A 20,295-nucleotide genomic window follows, 5' to 3' on the forward strand; every position below is an offset into this window, starting at 1 on the left:
CAGTTACAGTCTCTTTAATGGCTTTTTTAAATATTCTGTTTTTCCGCAGTGATCTTGCAGTACTTTCATGTATTTAGTGGCATTAAATCTGTCATCTGAAAATTAAACTTGTAAAAACATACAATGCAATACACTTTATAACAAATACAACTCATACTATAGAGATATTACTTTCTGTAATACATACAGTACCAGCAAGCTGGGAACATTGTTGGCCCTGATGTCTAAAAGAAATTCATTCCATAGCTCTTTAACTCCTGGAAGTTACACTGTAAGCATCAGGGCAGTTTAGGCCTCCAGAACATCCTGGGGCATAAATAAGATCTGGGTCCGTGTAGATCGCTCTCACTTTTTGTGTCACAGAAAATGCAACATTAATATTTCCCCACAGCCAACAAATCCACTGAAAAGACACAAACCAGCTACAATGTTAACTGCTCCCACAAACCAGTCAGTGGTTGTAGGCATGGTTTGTGCCTGGTATGTTTATGCTATAGAGGTCAGTTGTTAGTTGTCACACATGCACTGGATGAAATTATGCCTCATTACCACGCACTGGATATACTGCTGCCAAAAGCTTTCAGGGATACATACAGTGTATATTAATTGGTTACTGAACATAGTGCCTTACAGATGTATGTTTGTGTATTATTTGCTGACTATATATGTTAAAGCTCTTTTTTCACTGTGCACCAAAGCATTTAGTGGAGCAGAACAGTCTATTAGTCTACTAGAATACCTAACTATTGGTCGTCAAACTAACACTTTGTTATTCTTCGCTCCACTTTAAAACTGATCTAAAACCAAGACTCTTCTGTAATCAATGAAACTGGCTACATAGGTGCTTTCTGCCATAAATAAACCAACAAATCAATAAGTCAAATGAACAAAAAACTACAAGATGAAAATATTAACAGATATAAAAGCTAGAACATATTTTCTTCATGTCAGATACAAAAATTAAAGAGAAATATATTACACACAATGTGTAATATGTATAGCTATTGCATCCACATAGACAATATAATTTAATATAACATATAATAATATAATATAAGGGTGATGAGTGAGTAGTGATAAGTAATATTGTAAGGAAAACCACAATATATATTTCCACCATATAAGTGTTAGTAACCAGAAAACAAATAATTTATACAAACAGGATGGGGCAAGCTAGCTTCTTTTTCAAAAGCTGGCTTACATAGCTTTCAAAAACTTCAAAATAAAAGAAAGGGGATTGTTCACTAGTAACGTATGACAGATGATTTTGCTCTCTTTGATCAATAAAATCAATTAAATAAGATTTAAAATAAAAATGCTAAAAAAAAGAGCTCTCAGCTATACCCAGAGGCACATGTAGCCTCCTTACCTGCTTACCTTCGTAACTATAGGGAATGGGATGCATATTGTCATATTATCTCTGAAACTGATACATTAACTTATGTAAATAGTGTAATCTGTATCAGTTATATTAGGTGTGAGAAGAAGTGCTGACTGTTGCAATGGTAATCTGTAAATATTTGAATGCTTTGCCACATTTCTAGTTTCTCAAGAACTGTACTGTTTTGAGTGGCAGCCCTCTTTCATAATGGCATCGACTTAAATGAGAATCTTTTTTGCACTTCAATTGTTTGACAGCTAATTCTACCTTGCTTTGTCTCTAAGTCTCTGCTCTTACACCACAGTGCCTTCTATCTCTCATTCTGACACATTCACACTCCAATCAGTGTATCCAGTTAGTAGATGACCTGCTGTACTTCCTGAGCTACAGCCACCAAATGAATACTTTTCTTGTCCATGACATTAAAGCAAAGCTTTACCTAATTAACTTATACTGCTGTAAGCTTGCATGAGTCTGAGATTGTTTTTGGCCTTCAAATTTCCTTTGACTCTGCTGCAAGTTCAGAGTGTATCTTTGTTCTCTGTCAGTTCTAAATGTTACGACCTTGGACATCAAGTTCCTCTTTTATGTCTACATATACAGCTTCTGTACCTATACGTACTGATTCCAGCTTACACAAAATTCACTAAGTGTTCTGTTTTCAAACACCTTGCTGTTCTGACCTCAAGAATAATCTGGAAAACTTAAACAAGCCTTGAAGTTTATCCTGTTTGGTTTCTGTAAAGGACTCTGCAGTACTCAGCAAGTTCACTTCACCTTTATTTGTGTACCACCAAACAAGCACATCTCCTCTCAAGGTGAAATGTTTTATAGTTAAATAAAACTAAACTAAAAAATATAAATACATATTTAAGTAAAATTTTCTTTTAAAAAATCCCTTGTTTTTGTGTTTTAATTGGTGTGTTTCCTGGGACTTTGAATGTCTTTAAACTAATAAAAACTGGACTAAACCTTAAGATTTTCAAACAGTAAAAACTGAACTGAAACAGGAACACTCACTCAGGAAATTAAATGAAACTAAACTAAAGTCTGGTTATTTCTGGTATTTCTGCGTATTCAAACCCAGATCTGGATCATCAGACTAATTAGTGTGGATGCTGATTAAGCATTAAGTATTGTTCTTCTATTCTTTCTTCTATTTTATTATTATCTATTCCGTACATTTTTCGCCGACTATCTCCTTCAACACCATTCAGCTTAGAAAAACCATTCAACCACCATTCAATTCCTCTTCTTTTGGACATTACTGCTTCTACTTTTCTCACTTTTAACTTTTATATCTTTTTAATTATTCAACTTTATTGAACAAAAAATTATAATGTATTTTACGGGGGGGGACCCTTCAAATTCTCATTCAAAATGTAGCCATCGCTGTCCTCTTTGATCCAATGTTATTATTATTGTAGTATATATTATGGGGTTCTTTCATAAATGTCATCATGTCCATATAATAAACTCCACATGCATGAAAACTCGGTAGACTAGACATTGCTGTCGCTCACGGTGAAAGAATTTTGTCAATACGACTTGTAGTTTTTTCTTGGGAAGCATTTGTTTCACAATAACTTTTGTCCAATGGGGGGGGGGGGGGGGGGGGGCAACCAGGCTCACACCTGCCTGCTTAATGAGCTCTGTCTGTCACTCTGCCAAGATTCAACTTCTTTCAACTGTTGCTGTGTCCCCAATGTTTGCTCTACAGCCATCATTTTACCCTCAAAACGTAGTCATTGTTCTTCTCTTCCAACATTGTGTTTTTCAAAGCTCAGAGATTTAAACTTTTTGATTTGTGTGGCTCTAAGTAGGGGGATAACCTTCTAACTGACCCATAGAAATACATTGTATTTTTAGTCAGGAATTTGTCTCAACAGCAGGAAAGACCCCACTTTTTAAATTGCTTCTGTCATCACATTTTTGACACCACGAGGATAAAAGAGACACTGTTGTGTAGAACAATTCCTTGGGATCCTCACAGTTCAAAAGCTGTTTTGATGGAAGTTAGGGTCTAGGATTTAGATGCAGTCTTTCAACAGGTGCACCAAGGCAGATTTGACAGGGTTTTGCCACAGAATAACAGTATGCCAGTAGTTAGTGCAGGACAACTAAATAGGGTATTCTGATTGGCCTGTTAAATTCAAGCTTATTGTTCATTGGTGGCTTTTTCTTCCGCACACAGGTGGTTCAGATCTGGGCATTTGGAGTCAGATGATGACTTTTAGAGTCATCTTTTCTAACTGAATGATTAAAACTTACGGCATTCAGCTGTCTGTAGTGGATTTTCTCACATTTCAGTCATTCAGTGATTAAAATAATATGAGGTTTCAAGTTTTTTTTTATGCAGATGTTTTCTTTTGTCATTACTCGGCTTTTTCTAATTTACAAACATGTTAAACATGTTCGCTTACTGTTTAACTTCTGTTTGAATCTCTGCTTTCAATAGTTCTGAACTTTTGTTTTCAGATGAAAATTTCTGTATTTTTCATCTCATTCAACATTTTTAACTTAACATGCAGCAATTATTTCATTTCAGCTCAAAACATTCAGCTATCAGCATCCACACTGCAGTTTCTTCAGAAAATGCATTTTCTAGTTTGTATCTGCTGTTGCTTTGTTCTTTGTGTAAATGCATGTATATAATTTCTTCTGCCTTAATATATGTTGTAACTTCAGGTCTCGTTGTGTAGCTTTAATAAAAATCAGTTCACCTGACCTAAAAATAGTGTGTATACATAGTATTATTCATAAACATCTTACATTTCACCTACTCCAATCAAGTCAGTCAACCAACCCTACCAAATAGATCCTCTATAACATGTAGTAATAGCTAAACACTGCACTTGACTGTTAACCCCCCTCTCCTCATTTCAGTCATTCATTAATTAATCTGTCCATTTATCTGTCCTTTTGTTCCTTTGCCTAGCCGATGACTGATCCATAGCGAGGGTCAGACCTTGATGAATTGATGGAGTGATCAGGTGTAAAGAGGAAATTTGTGTGTGTTTGTGTGTATGTGTCAGCTTAAATCCAGAAATAGCTAAAATGTTCTTGACATTTGATTCGTTTTTAATGATTTAACAATTTAATTTCTTCAGTGACCAACCAGACAGATAACTGCATCACTAAAATTCTGGTTTGAAGTTGTTCAATTAGAATTTCATCAATTAATACTTCTGTGGTGTTTCATATAAATCTGCCTACATATTTTGAGTTTGTGACACAAATTCATTACAAAAAACATTCTTACACAGACTGATTATGCTTCACCTAAATCAGTTCAGACCTGGAGCGCTAATGCTAATACTTATTAGCAAGCTTGATTAGCATTGGACAGTTATAATGTAATGAACCTGCATTTATAAAGTACTTTTTTAGTCTAACTTGACCACTCTAAGCACTTTCAAGTAAAGACCACACAACAATACTTTACCTGATATAATTCAATTCAAAACAGTTTCACTTATATACCACCAAATTACAACAGTTGCCTTAAGATGCTTTAAGAATAAAATACTTCTTAGAATAAAATACTTTATGCTTTCACAAGCCACCCCCACCCCCCCACTCACACACACACACACACACACACAAGAAAAACTGTGTTAGTATCTTCCTGTGGGCTTGGCTTTCATGGTGACACCAAATTTAAGCTGTCTCGGCACTGAGATGATCAAATTCCCTAGACAAATCACTGCACAATAACGCAAGTCCCAGCACAGCAATGTGAAGAGGTCATCCGTAGATATTAATGGCCTGCTGGTTTACTGGTCTGTGAATGGTTAAGTTTATTCAGGCATTATTTAGGGAATGAAATCAATGGCTTTTAACAAGCATTTTAACCCTAGAGAGGCTGATGCATACAGGGGAAAAGGTGGTTTGGGTGACACTGGGATGAGAAAAACAAGAAGGGAAAGGAAATGAAAAAAGGCTGAAAGAAAAGCAAACGAGGCTGATACAGGAATTTTTTAAAAAGACAAACAGAAGAAAGGTCAAGAAGGAAGAAGTCGAAAGGGAGCTGGGGGGAGGGGGGTTAAATGGGGAAGGATGAATGGAGGTAGAAAAGAGGAGGAAGGTTGGGGTGAAAGATGGAGGACAGCAAAAACGTCCTCTGACGCCATGTGGTTTGTCCTTTGCTAATCTGCTGAAGTACTCACGTAAGCACAAAGCAGGGTCATAACGGGGGTGTTATCTATTATTTTGTCTAGAGGAAGATAGATTTGTAAATTCTTGTGGACTGGGCAGTTGTGTTTTTTTATTGTTATCTATGGGTAACTAAAGTCCTTTCTCGCTTTCCCAGAAGCAACTGACCATGAGAGTTGATAAACCCTGATCAAGCAGATCACCAATCTCGCACTTTGCTAATATGGCATTTTGACCAGAACTAAAAGTCCATTACTCTGCCACGTTTCACTTTCCAATTTAATCCATCTGAACGAGGATGCAGAACTACACATGAGTTTGAATATCCTACTCATTGGTTTCTACACCATTTTTTATGCCTTTGCCTTATTCTTGGTCCCCTGCTACTTCAAATGCTAATAGATCTACTATGATGGTGATGACCTGGATAAATTTGCTAAATAAATATGACTTTTGCATAAAAAAATGAACAAATCAGTGTCCAAAACCTATCACCGTGACATGTGTTTTATTAAAATTCCACAAGAGTAACAATGTGAGCTATTGTGAACCATGGACATTTATTATGTAGGGGGAATTTGGTGCTTAGATTTTGAAATGACATTATGATAATCCAATAATAAGAGGATTTTTTTTGCATGATTCCTTATCTGTGAGTTACTTCCCACATCTAGTTTGATTTTTATTCCAGCCAGTGTCTTTTAGCAAGCAATTAACGTGAGGGTTTTCCTTCCCTGATCCCCCTCACACATTTTTGTGACTTTTCTGTGTCTTTTTTCTCCTCAAGTAGCGAATGCTAACAACACTCACGTTCACAAAGGTGGTCTGGTCTCTGGTCCTGCACCCTCAGTGACCTTGTTCTTTATTCCATCCATGGTTGGATCTGAGGTCATGAACACAGTAGCGCTTCTTGCTTCTCTGGGCTATGTCTGTTTTTTCTTGTCTTCCCAGATCTGCTCTCTGTGAATTTGAACCGATATGATGTGGTTGCTCTGACTGATGCTCTAAAAGGTTTCCTGCAGGACCTGCCTGCCCCCATCATACCTGCCACCATCTACAGTGAGCTGGTCTATACTGCTCAAGGTACAGTGTGCTACACAGTACAAACAACAGGTGCTCTGAGGTACGCAGATACTTTTGGGTTTACACTGTTTTGGGCACTATGGACTGTGTTTCTAAGGCCTTATGAAATTGGACAGCAATTTTATTGCTTGTGCCTTTCAAGCCCCCAGTGGTAGTAGTCTTTGTATGTTTAGAAAGACATTCTGTGGATGCCTGTTCATAAACATCTGCTAACCATATTGTCATTGCTAAAAGAATCAAAGACAAACGGATTTAATTCATTCTTTGCCTTTCAGTTTCTAAGACACATTCTGATGCAACCTCTATTCTGCATGGAAACAATTTTGACATCCATCTGCCTATAATTCAGTTTCTGCCACTGTACCAAGGTACTTGTTTTGACCAGAGACAAGATGTCAAGGTTTTGAGCATGTTTGCTGTATCGTCACATCCGCCAGAATTTTGCCATGGATAAAAACAAGAAGAATATAATCCTCTGTCAGCTTTCAACATAAACTGTACTGAATTATGGTCTAGTGTCAGTCTCTGTCTCTGTCCCTCTATCTTTCTTTCATTTTTCATTTTCCATACACCTGACCTTCTTGCCCCCCCCCCCTTTTACCTGCTGTCCACTCCACCCAGCAGGTCCTCTTCTCCCTGGCTTTTAGGGACTCTTGAAACTCTAATCCATTTGTCATCAAGCCTCCCTTGATATCCTCCTTTTTTTTGCTTAATGTGTGCACTGTGCATGGTGGAAATAAAAGACCTGTCAGAGACAGACTCACATTAACAGTGTCCGGCAGCCTCGCCTCTGTTTGTCTGCCCCAGGGCAGCTGTGGCTGCAATGTAGCTCCACCCATCACCAGTGTGTGAATGGGTAGATGACTGAATGTAGTGTAAAGCGCTTTGGGGTTCATAGGGACTCTGTAAAGCGCATTAAAATTTACTTATTTTCCATTAACAGATGTCATCCTCAAAATATCTATAATTAATAATGACAAAACAGTAAATCAGTAAACTATTCACCCTGCATTTTATGTTGCAGGTTTTTATACTCACATACATAGAATTAGTAAAAAGCCTTATTGTTCTGTCTTCATCTGTTGCTTGAAATTTGTTGATGTTGTAACACTTAAAATCCCCTCTCGTTAAATACTTTTCCTCTGGCTGTTCTTTTCTCCGGGAGTCATTTTCTCATCTGATCTGAATCCTTTTTTCCAGTCAGTGGCACATCATGGGAAATTCCCCTACATTATTAGAAACAAAGATAAAATGTTTGGAAAACTGAAGGGATTTTTTTCAGAAACCTTCTGTACTCTATATGAAGCAACCAGTGGGACGTGTTTTTTATTTTTTGCCAAAGCTATGTATTAAAGAAATTAAAATTTCTCTGACATTGCCTGAGTAAGATCTGTGTAAGATGTAACATGACTGTTTAATTTAATCTATGCTTTTGTACATCACCTCAAACTTTATTTGAGCCTTATATTAGTCCAGTCATATTTCTATTTTTCCTATTTTAAAACTTTTTTGAATACTGAAAAATAACCTGTCATGAGAAGATGGTAATCCTGTATTCCTTCTCTCATTCGTTCCTGCAACATCCTGATCACAGTTGACCTTTTGTTATCATGCCTGAGCCACTTTTCTTTCATAGCAACAGAAAGATCTAAGAAGTTGCTTTCTCATGTGTACAAATGCTCCTTAGTCCCTTAAAGTAACAATGTCTGCAGAGCTAAAGTCATTAGATTTGTATCTGAACATTTGTATTTTTTTTACTTCAGAAGTTTCCCATTCTACTTAAATATGTGGTCTGTGAATCACTTATCTTCTTTAATCAGAGGGCTTCGTTTTCCTCCAGCTTGTGTCTTCCTTATCCTTTCCCAGTCCTTCCCCCAGCGTTATTTTTTATGCTTCCAAGACTCATTCATTGCTTTTGTCAGCATTAGTTAACCTTAATGCTCTCACAGAGGTTATTATCTATGAGGATAAAGGCCAGCTGCCTGAGTCAGCCTGATCACTGTCCATCTGGACCTAAACGTGTGAGAGGGGAAAAAAGAAACGGCTTTTCAGTTGGAGGGGTTGATGCATTCAAGGGCATTAATGTGCTGTTGTAACAGGCTCCAGCCTTCTGGCGTCATTATGTTCCCATTGAGACATGAGAGCTTCAATGAGGGTCACCACTGATGTTGGCTGATTAGGCATAGGTCTCAATTTACATTCCAGATCATCTTAAAGGTGTAAAATAGATTCAAGCTACATCCATACTGGAAGCAATCAGCAGCAATGTCGTAACCAGGAACTCAAAAAATTAAATGAGATTCTACAGATCCTTATGTTCTTTTTGAACTCTATTTACCCGTACAGCGTTTCAAGTCCTTTGTCTACACACACACACACACACACTAAATCAGTCAAAACTGCAATTTCAACTGAAATAAAAATGCATCTTATCTCCATGAAAACCCAGGAGATAAGAGGCATTTTTATCTCCAACTATGCTGGTCTGGTCCTAACCACCATAATGTCAGCATGTCTCACACACACTCTTTGGCACACCAAGGAGTCTAATGTCCAGTTGTCCAGTCTCTCAGAGCCCCAGGGGGTCAAACAGGCAACCCAAGTTCTCGCTTCAGCCTTGACCTCCATTGATTAGTTGGGTCAACAATAATCAATAACGACAGACGGGAGGGGGGCTGAATGTGCCAGTTGTCTGTGATCAGTAGAGATCACACAGAGCTAGGGCTGACCTAGGTAACATGACCTTCATTTAAACAAACCAAACACACATATATACACCACAAGTGTCCCCTGAACCCCCATGAGCCACCTCTCTGGGCAGGAAAACACACTCAATGTTTGTATGTTTTAAATGTATTTTTACATTTTATACAAATGTCTCAGTTTTAAACTTCAGTTTTACAGCACCAGGCTTTAAATTTAATTAAATTCTATAAAAAACCTCTCCTCAGTAGCTTACATTGTTTCATTGTAACAAAATCCTTACTGGAGTCAAAACAACATAGTTACATTCACTGAAAATGATACATGGATGTACTAGAAATTATACAAAGGTATTTCACACATTGCAACATTTTTATCTGCCTCTTTCTGGCCTACTAAATATGTGTAAAGGTGTAAAATGGCACACTATTCTGAGATGTTGAGAAGAAAAAAAAGCAGACATAACACTTTAGGATGAATTTAGAGTATATTCCAGTTAATTTTACAAGCTTGGGTGTGATTTTAAAATGAGACTTTATTATTAAAAGGAATCAAATAAACTGAATCAGTAAAAAACAAACAAAATTAAACAGAAAAATTAAACTCCATGAGCAGCCAAATAGACTCAGCCATAGATAAAAAGACACGTTGTGTGGAGTGCAGTTAGGAGTCTGTTTGTCCATGGAAGATCAGCACTCTCCCACTGTGTCCTCCAGTCAACACACAGCAGTCTCGGGCACAGATGTTTTTTTTTATTTGCAGCTTCTTAGCCATGATAAAGGGCCTGTGCTGAGAGAGCTTGTCAATATGTCTGGTCCTTCTTGAACACAGCCCATTGTCTAAACCCTGGCTAGTACAAGAAAGGAATTGGTATATACCCTGCACAGCCTCCCATGGTGTCATTTTTATAACCATCCATTTATAGAGGCCATGCGATTTTCTCCTTACTATATATTAGGCTAGCTTACACGTTACTGGCTGTTGGACTAGGACTCAATGCAAATAACAATATCCTGCCAAGGCTTTACATCTCCTCAAAGTCAGCAAGCAGTTAGCTACGTGCTTAAATTGATATTGATGGTGCTGTTTCTCACCCGGCAGCACATCTATACTTCTGTTTAAAAGGAAAGCTGGAATGTTTCTAATGTGAGAAATGTTTGTGCATGTGCCATCCAGGGTGTCTGCTGAGCTGCACAGCATATCCTAGAATGCTCAAATGCATAAATTTTCACAATACTTTGTCTGATTACCACTGGCATTGAGTAACAGCAGGTTTGAAGTGCTTCTGTAAAACATTTAGTTTAAACGTAACGTGATGCTGGAACAGGAAGAAACCACTTGCCTATGAGACTTACCTTAGATAAAGGGCCGGTGATCAGCCCTCTATCTGTAATCTTTAAATGAAAATCAAATGTGTGGTTGACACACCTACTCATCACTGAGTCTAAAACAACAAGGAAAAGTGTCAGATGTCTTAACTTAGCCTTAAACTTGGACAAATGTCACTGCAGCAGATCCAGTGACCAAAAGACTCTAAATGTTTCTGTCAACATAATAATAATGGATTGGATTTATATAGCGCTTTTCTAGGCACCCAAAGCACTTTACAATTCCACTATTCATTCACAGACTGGAGGCAAGTTACAGTTGTAGCCACAGCTGCCCTGACAGACTGACAGACGCAAGGCTGCCATATCGCACCATCGGCCCCTCTGGCCATCACCAGTAGGGTAAAGTGTCTTGCCCAAGGACACAACAACCAGGACAGAGAGAGTAGGGGGATTGAACCAGCAACCTTCCAGTTACAGATGAGCTTCCCAATCCCCTGAGCTACGGTCAAATATGAGTTTGCAAGGCTGTATTACAAACTCAGATTCACCATCCAAAGTAGTGGCTGGTGAACCACTGCTTAGTATGAGCACAGTATGAGAACCTTCCAGTCATGTGACTGTGACTGGCGACCTGTCTCAGGTGCACATTGTCTCTTAACTTTTGATAGATTGAATTAATATGACCTTTACCAACCTTTATTTAAGGAGATTAGACTGGAAGTGGGTTGTGGTCTTATTTGCAAGAGTCCTTCCTGCAAATAAAGACACGACATGAACAGGGTCAATTAATCAAATTGAATTTGTCTGCAATTATGACTTCCATACAGACTAGGTGACATTTTATCAGTAGGGCTGAGTGTAGCTAAGCTTGTAGCGCAGAGCAGTTACTAATCAGAAGGTTGGTGGTTCAATCCCTAGCTGCTCTATTCTACATAGCAAATATATCCTTGGGCAAGGTTGCTCTCTGACTCATCCATCAGAGTGTGAATGTTAAATAGACAACATGTATGTGGGGAAACACAGTTAAATTGTTTTCGCCTGCACTAGTTGGTGCATACTTCTTGTATTGTGCACAGGTCATGCTAGCCTTTGAATTATTCATGGTGGGAATGCTCCAGGAAAATCCTCCTTCAACTCAGCTTTCTCCTGTTCCAGTCCTTTTTAAATTTCATACCATATATAACAAATGCATTGTACGCACTCACTGTCCACCCCTCCCTTTGTCTCATAGTCCAGGACCATTTGTGTTTTTTTTTTATCTCTCCTGGTGCTTAGAGCAGCATCTTTGTGTATTGTGCTGTGCAACAGGAGATTTTTCCCTTTCTTGGAGCAATAGGAAACCAGAGTTGCTTTTTCAGTAAAGTCAAAAACTGAAAATGGTACGTTCATGTTCTTGACAGCAAGAAGTTCAGAAGGAAGCTCAGGCTTGTTCTTTCTCCCTGTCTCCAACATGTTGACCTCCCTATTGAGCAATTCCTCACCCAAGGCATAAGACATGAAAAAAAAATATCACGTGTGATATTATGCCCATGCAGTCCTTCGGCCATGTCAGCCACCACTCTTTTGCCCTGAGTTTGCTTCACCAGTGGACTTGGCTGTGTAAACTTGCATATTCCAGACAAAGCTGGACTGTGCATCACATGCTGCCCATATTTTGATGGCATTGTGGTGGGGCATGGTCTGTGGTTCCGCTGCAGGGGAGGCAGACGCACCTGAGTGGCATCTGCAATCATGCCTCGCTGGCTTTAAGGCTGAACTAGGTCCTGTAGTGTTGTGGTTGTGGAAGTGTTCAGCTGCAAGCTGAAAAGCTGCAGCTGTGTGTGAGATCAGCAACCGAGTAAAGTATGCTGAAAAGCACTGAAATATGGACAGGTCTGCCGTGTGTTCGTCACAAACATATTATTTAGGTTTGCTTGTCATATATTGCTGAAATAGACAGCAGCCACAAAATGCAACCAAGCACTCGTCAACAGTCACACGGGGACCTGGATTGTACAGCAGGGGTAAACACTGTACCCACCTTTCAGTCTCAGCATTCCAAAGGCTTGCTGTTGCTTCAACGTTTGACCTGTAAACTCTTGCCAAAATGAGCAGCCCAATGTCAGCTTTCAAGTCAGTTACACCCAAGTCTTTCCAGCTGTCCCCTCTAAATTTGTCATCTGAAGCACAATATTTTCAATTGATGGTGTCACGAAGAGCTCAAATGATGGCTCGATGTCCTCAACATGGCTGACTGCGTATCTGGTGGGGCCTGGAACCATTTTGATAATATTATCAGTACTAAGTCTACCCTGTTGTTGGAGTTGGGAAAGGGACCATGTTATCTTTCCATTTTTGGAAGGGTTTCTGTCTGCTGGTGGTTGAGAGACAGCAGGAGGGTTAACACTCAGTCTCATCAGATGAGAATTCCTCAAAACCAAGGTCCTCCTCAACACAATACTCTGTCTCTGACACATTCTCCTCCATCGCACTTTCACTGTCAAAGACTTGTGCCAAAAACTCATTGACAGTAACGTTTTCCCAAAGGACATTTTTAGAGAGCATACAGATTGCAGAGTACACAGTGCACCAATGATTTAGATAGAAGGCAGTCATGAAAGCTTTTATATGTTTGCTCCTCCCTTATTTTCCATGTCCTGTCATGTCCTTGCAGGAGATTCCCACCCACCACCACACAAGAAATATCAGTTGTAATTCAGCAGGTGTGAGGATAGTAGGTCACACACAGAAAGACATGCTTTACAAAGCTAAAATAACTCGGGGTAAAACTGACCCCAGAGGAGTGTCGATGTATGCAAAATGTGTACATCCCAAATTTCATCATAAAAATGTTATGCTTACTTAGTTGCCCCCATCACATAAGGAAAAGTCAAGAAATAGGAAGCCAAAACAAAAAAGTTAACTATTAATTTTTGAATGATGATCATTGAATTGAATGAATCATTGTGAACCCATGCAATGCTTTACATTTAGCTGTGAATAGCTCCAGTGCAAGCTGGAGGCCACCACCTGATGAAGCCAACTGAACCACATAATCAGCAAAAAGCAGAGACAAGATTTTGAGACCACCCAAGTCAAAGCCTTCTGCCATTTGGTTACGTTATGAACAGAATCAGTGACAAAGCGCATGGTTGAATGCTGTCAAAGCTCTGCCAGAGGTGGGAGTTGAAGATCTGTCGGACTAGGCCTCTGCCAGGCATTCCCAGCGCACCCTCACTAGATTTAGGCACACCAGGACAGTCCATTCAGACAATGAACATTCAGTGTCATTAACTAAATAAAAGCAGGAAAACTGAAGCAGTCGCTTGTATCTATTCTTGGTAATTATAAGGCTCAGAAGGTAGAGCTCGTTATCCACTGATCAAAAGGTTGGTGACTCCTCGAGTCATCATGTTGCAGTGTTTGGGGCAAGCCCAGAATTGCCCCAGCCAAGCTCTTTACATGAGTGTTTCAGCCCTGTAGTGTTTCTTTGACAGTTGGTGAATATGTATTGTAATATGAAACATTGTGGTCTATAAAAATAAGAATGCACTGCAGTCTATTTACAAGAAAGGTAAGACCTGATGTTACAGTATATCTGTTATAGTTAAAATATAGTGTAAATACTATGTATTGTCTACTGCCAAAATCAACATAGGCTGAAAAAGGACATTTGATGAATCATTTTTATACCTAGTTTAATGCTCCAAAGAATTCAGGTGTTGTGTCTTTTCTTTCAGAGAGTCAGAGTGTGGAGGAGTGTGGGGATAGGCTGAAAAGGATCCTTGAGTCTCCCAGCATCCCTCAAGTCAACCACCAGCTCCTGGTCCACCTCACTGGAAACCTGAATCGAATCAGCCAGCAGAGTCAAGCCTCCCCCCGGCTGCTAGGACAGGCCTTCACTGACATTATCTTCAAGCACCTTTCTCTTAGGTACAGATATAAAAACTATCAGGACCTTCAACACTTTCCTCTTGGAAATATCCATGCAGAGTTTTTGGAGGAAACACTTTATTTCATGTGAATTTTCTTTTCTTTTTTTACTGCTGTGAATTTATTTGATGATTATGATGCACTGAGCCACATATCCTTTGGTTGATTTCAAGTTATGTTTGTGGCTGTTAACTTAACTATAATATAAGAGCCCGTGAAGAACAGGAAAGCAATGCTGTTGTCTCTGCCCTATATCATCATTGATAATGACCTGTACCTTAACTCTATGTTTTTGAAGAAAACTAAAAAGCACTGTAGTAAACGGATAGAAAGGCAGACAGACAAGTAGAAATATTTTCTTTTCATTCTCCATTAAGAAATTTTTTTGCTGTTTATTGAACAGGTAATTGAAATGGCACAGAGGAAAGAGATAGTATATTAGGCTTTGGAGACTCAGACAAAAATATGAGAAACATTTATTTATTTTGGTCTTGTTCACGTCAAGAAAAATACTAAATGATGCCTTACCTCATATTTTCTTTAGTATCTAGCACTTTTTGGTAAGGCTCAGACAAGAAAAGATGTGTAATTGTTTAAATGCTTACAGACTGCAGAACAATTTAGGATTAATCAGAGATTCCATACACATGAAATGAGCTATTATGGCATCTGGTGCAAATAACATGGCACAATGTGAAATACCACCCCACTCTTTTTCCACCCGTTGTTCACGTCAAAGGTAAACTTGCCTGACCATGCTACACAAACAACCCTCATTTCTGACTCACTGACTCACTGACTGCCCTCCCCAAATCCAGCACATCTCCACAGTACACAGTGCCAGGAGAAGAAATTCCTTGGTAAATTCTGGAAAAACAGTCACAGATGAACGTAAGCAGGTCACAGATGAACAAAACAATTTCGGAAGCCTTGTTAAATGCCATTCTCCTGGATCTCTCTCTAGGATGTTGATTTTAAAGATGAGCCAAATATCACACTTGGTTTTCTGTTAGCAAGAGCATTTTTTAAATATAAAAGTATCAGCTGTTTTAGTTGGATGAAGGTAATCTTGTCACGTTTTTATTTGAGCTTGGCTAATACAAATAATCTTGGCCCAAACAAATCTCTTCTGTTTGTTGCTTTTCCTTAGTAGTGGTTTCTTAGCAGTTATTTGACCATAAAGGCCAGATTTGCACAATCCCCTCTGAACAGTTGATGTATAGGTGTGTCGTGGCACTTGATGGTTTTTGAGACTGCACTTGGGGACAAATTCAAAGTTTTAGCAATTTTCCAGACTGACTGACCTTCAGTTCTTAAAGTAATGATAGACTGTCATTTCTCTTTACTTAGCTGGTTGGTTCTTGTCATAATATGAATTCTAACAGTTGTCAAATAGGGCTGTCAGCTGTGTATCAACCTGACTTCTACACAGCACAATTGAAATTGTACCTGAAAGTACATCATGAACTATATTTACTTTTTTATGCAAAACTTAGTTCAATGGTGTCCCTTACTACAATTTGTTTTCACTTTGGTGCTTTGTTTACAGTGCAGATGTGAATCCAGAGCATCACATCAGGATTTTGGAGGCGCTCATCACAACTGCAGGTCGAATGGAGATGCAAGCAGCACCAGGTAGGAAAATAACTATGGAGATGCACAAAATATGTTTGTTTTTTTTTCTTTTGCCTGAACAATACATTCACTGCACTGATGCATTCTTTCAATATTTTATTTAATAATTTAAAAATGTTCTGACACATGTATAATTGAATTATAAATAAATTTAATTATAAAGGAGCAATAATAGCTTATCAGCAGTTTTGCTGCTCAGGGAAAAGGCTTTTTTGTTATTTTTGTTATTTACCAAGAGAAAAAAGTTTACCTGCCCATATTTGAAAAAAGTATCTTGAATTAATTGTGATTAACCACATTTTTTAAAAGCTGAGTTGAATTTCACTAGCCACACTCAAATCTGATTGATGTCAGGCCTGAATCAACAAATCTTTATGATGAAAATTAAAGCTGTACAGCTACATAAAAAGTCACAGTCAAAGATTATGTCTCAATAGTGACATATTAGATGGAATTACTACAATCAAATTCTAACCTATAAAAATGCCCCATTGCTGTCACATTGATGCACTCCATTTGGAGTCCATTTATATATTGCAGTCAACATTTGAATTGTTGGCCCAAGGATAAAGAACATTAGCTTTGGGGTCTGCCATTCAATTATTCAGTTTTGCCAGTTGATAGTGTTCCTCTGCACTTTCTTTGAGGTCTTCAATCATTTGAAGTTAAGGTGCATGTTTTGCTTTTTCATTGGCAGGGCAAGGTGATATCATATCTGACAGAGCATCTCTTTGTTTGATGTGTACAAAGAAAAAGAGAGACAGAGAGAGGTAGGCTGAAACAGGGAGCTCAAACTCATGTGTGAGCATTTTTCTCACCCATTACCTCCACTAGTAGCCTTCAAATAGCATCAGTGGAGGTCAAAGGTTAGCACTGTGCCTGTTGGCTGTGTGTTAAGACCTCTATGTAGCTGTGTGTGTGTGTGTGTGTGTGTGTGTGTGTGTGTGTGTGTGTGTGTGTGTGTGTGTGTGTGTGTGTGTGTGTGGGTGGCACCTGTCTCAGCAGAGCTGCACTCTAAGTCTGTTTTTTAAAATGAAGTCTGAATTCACTGAATTCATGACTGTTTCTCTGCTACCTGAGTACTGTGGCTCACCATCTCTGCTCAGTGTGACTGGTATCTGTACATGTGGGTTTATCCTACAGTTGCATGTGAAACCTTAGTCTCGTCCAGCTCGTGTGTCGGTTAGCATGCTAAAATAATGTGAGGGGGGAAAAAAGGGAGAATTGTAAACACCCATATAAAGCCATTCACATTCTGGCCCTTTCTCTGTGCTTTTGTTATGAGACATTTTGCTTCTCAGGCGTGCCCATAACTTGGCAAGAATGTAATATACACAAAACACACTTTAAATGCACACACATGTTCTCTGTGTGGGCTGTCTGTGGTCATTTATTTGACTGGTTATGCATCCCATCTGGGTTTGAAATTGACTTTTTGGAGAGTTTATCACAGCGATAGCTAGTGTTACCATGGTGCTTCCTTTGGTCCCATTTAAAGGAAAATTCTGGTTTATTGGATGTTGGGTCTTGGCCATCATGTTTCCACCTTAAGTTGGGTGCACGTTATGTGATGCATAGGTTCAGTGTTGCCTGTTATATTAGTCTCAGATGCAAACATAGCTGGGCCAACATTAGCGTTACTGTAATCCGATTACTTTTTTCAAGTAACGAGTAAAGTAAGGGATTACTATTGCAAAAACGGTAATTACATTACTGTTACTTTCCCGTAGGAACGCTGCATTACTGCGTTACTAAAACCGTGAGTTTTTTTTTTTTTTTACAGCATAATCCTGATGTACAGGGTCAGCTGCAGGGCACACAGACACACACAAACCTAAATACAAACACATGCTAGTGTGATGAATTTCTGTAGGCCATCATGGTTGTATGATGTGATTAAGGTCAAACGAATGCTCAGCTTTTAGCTGCTGTATTTATTAGTATTTTGCATGTTTCTGTTTGTGGTTCTGTGTCCAGCTCAGTAGCACACGATTACATGGCTCGACTAATGACACACACACACACACACATACATACACACACACACACACACACACACACAGACAGTTAAAGTCATCCATCCAGTCCGTCCATTTTTTTTTTTTTTTTCATTTTGCTGTCATGACAAGTTTATTTAAAATGAAGTTTGGATGATGAGGTTACGATGAGACTCAATTTGTAAAATTTTGTAACCCAGTCAGTTATTAAAGCATGCATTGAGGACTTGTTAGTGTTTCTCATAGATTATGTTTCTATTTGTGCTGATAACGCCTTATTTTTTAACTGCTTTGTGACAAATAAATAATAATCAGTGTAATCAGCTACCACTCTAGTAGGTCATTTGTCCAGTGATAGACTGCAAGTCCAGTGTGTACATCACTTTGCAGGTGATAGTTGATCACTAGTTAACATTCTAGGCTAACCAGTATGTTAGCTTCTATCACCGAAAGGTTAGTATAAATTTAGCTAATACACCTGGCTAATTGGGCCACAGTGTTATTAATTACATGAATGATGACATTTTTTTACAGTTTACCTCTGTAGTTAGAAATTATGTTACTCTAATCTGTGTTTATTATATGTATTTATTGCATTGTTTTATTTCAGCATGTTTGCTTTCTTCACCATTGCACCATAAATATGGTATACATGTTATTGTCTGTGTCATGCTGTCTGTGTGTTGATGTCATGTTGTCAGTATTTTATGTTGTCTACTCTGCTATGTACACTGAGAGCAAAGCAATAGCTGGAGCCCAGGTCCTTGTATGTGTACACATACTTGGTCAATAAAGCCGAATCTGATTCTAAACAAACATTCTGTAATTGTTCTTCAGTCTTCAGAGTTATTAAAAATGTACCTTTGACCCCAATATTTCATTCAGGCTTCCCTCAGAGTATAGTCAGTTATATTTAAAAGTTAATATTCAGGGATGTCCTCTTCCCGACAGCACAGCACTCTCCCTCAGCCCTGTACAGTTTTATCCTTAGGCTCTTTTAGAAGATTATCTTATAATGCCCATCATCCAGCACACTGCTCCCTGGTTGAGTTGTTTTATGATGTATTCTGGAAGGAAGCTCACCCATGGTTAATGTCCATATTTTGCTGTAATTCAATTCAATTCAATTTTATTTATATAGCGCCAAATCACAACAAAAGTCGCCTCAAGGCGCTTCATAGATACAGAGAAAAACCCAACAATCATATGACCCCCTATGAGCAAGCACTTTGGCGACAGTGGGAAGGAAAAACTCCCTTTTAACAGGAAGAAACCTCCGGCAGAACCAGGCTCATGAGGGGCGGGGCCATCTGCTGCGACCGGTTGGGGTGAGAGAAGGAAGACAGAATAAAGACATGCTGTGGAAGAGAGACAGAGGTTAATAACAGATATGATTCAATGCAGAGAGGTCTATTAATACATAGTGAGTGAGAAAGGTGACTGGAAAGGAAAAACTCAGTGCATCATGGGAATCCCCCGGCAGCCTATGTCTATTGCAGCATAACTAAGGGAGGATTCAGGGTCACCTGGTCCAGCCCTAACTATATGCTTTAGCAAAAAGGAAAGTTTTAAGCCTAATCTTAAAAGTGGAGATAGTGTCTGTCTCCCGAATCCAAACTGGAAGCTGGTTCCACAGAAGAGGGGCCTGAAAACTGAAGGCTCTGCCTCCCATTCTACTTTTAAATACTCTAGGAACAACAAGTAGGCCTGCAGAGCGAGAGCGAAGTGCTCTAATAGGGTGATATGGTACTACAAGGTCATTAAGATATGATGGGGCCTGATTATTTAAGACCTTGTATGTGAGGAGCAGGATTTTGAATTCAATTCTGGATTTAACAGGAAGCCAATAAAGGGAAGCCAAAACAGGAGAAATATGCTCTCTCTTTCTAGTCCCTGTCAGTACTCTTGCTGCAGCATTTTGGATTAGCTGAAGGCTTTTCAGTGAGTTTTTTGGACATCCTGATAATAATGAATTACAGTAGTCCAGCCTGGAAGTAATAAAAGCATGAACTAGTTTTTCAGCGTCACTCTGAGACAGGATATTTCTAATTTTAGAGATGTTGCGCAAATGGAAGAACGCAGTCTTACATATTTGTTT

The 20,295-nt window shown here is 38.8% G+C and overlaps 1 protein-coding gene across 1 annotated transcript in view; it reads left to right on the forward strand.

Moving 5' to 3' along the window:
* Nucleotides 1-19,549, forward strand: part of LOC146689133 (rho GTPase-activating protein 45-like) — a 108,252-nt gene extending 88,703 nt beyond the window's left edge. Inside the window, exons 6-9 of the mRNA XM_085437569.1 lie at nt 6,488-6,619; nt 14,373-14,565; nt 16,115-16,200; nt 16,898-19,549. Of these exons, the coding sequence (XP_085293695.1) occupies nt 6,488-6,619; nt 14,373-14,565; nt 16,115-16,200; nt 16,898-16,974 (488 nt within the window). The 3' untranslated portion in view covers nt 16,975-19,549. The remainder of the gene's footprint in view (nt 1-6,487; nt 6,620-14,372; nt 14,566-16,114; nt 16,201-16,897) is intronic.
* Nucleotides 19,550-20,295: the final 746 nt, after the last annotated feature.

Source organism: Copadichromis virginalis, linkage group LG17 (genome assembly GCF_057382275.1).
Source record: "Copadichromis virginalis isolate Kocher_CV1m ecotype Utaka linkage group LG17, C_Virginalis_male_GT1.1, whole genome shotgun sequence".
In the NCBI taxonomy this organism is placed as follows: domain Eukaryota; kingdom Metazoa; phylum Chordata; class Actinopteri; order Cichliformes; family Cichlidae; genus Copadichromis; species Copadichromis virginalis.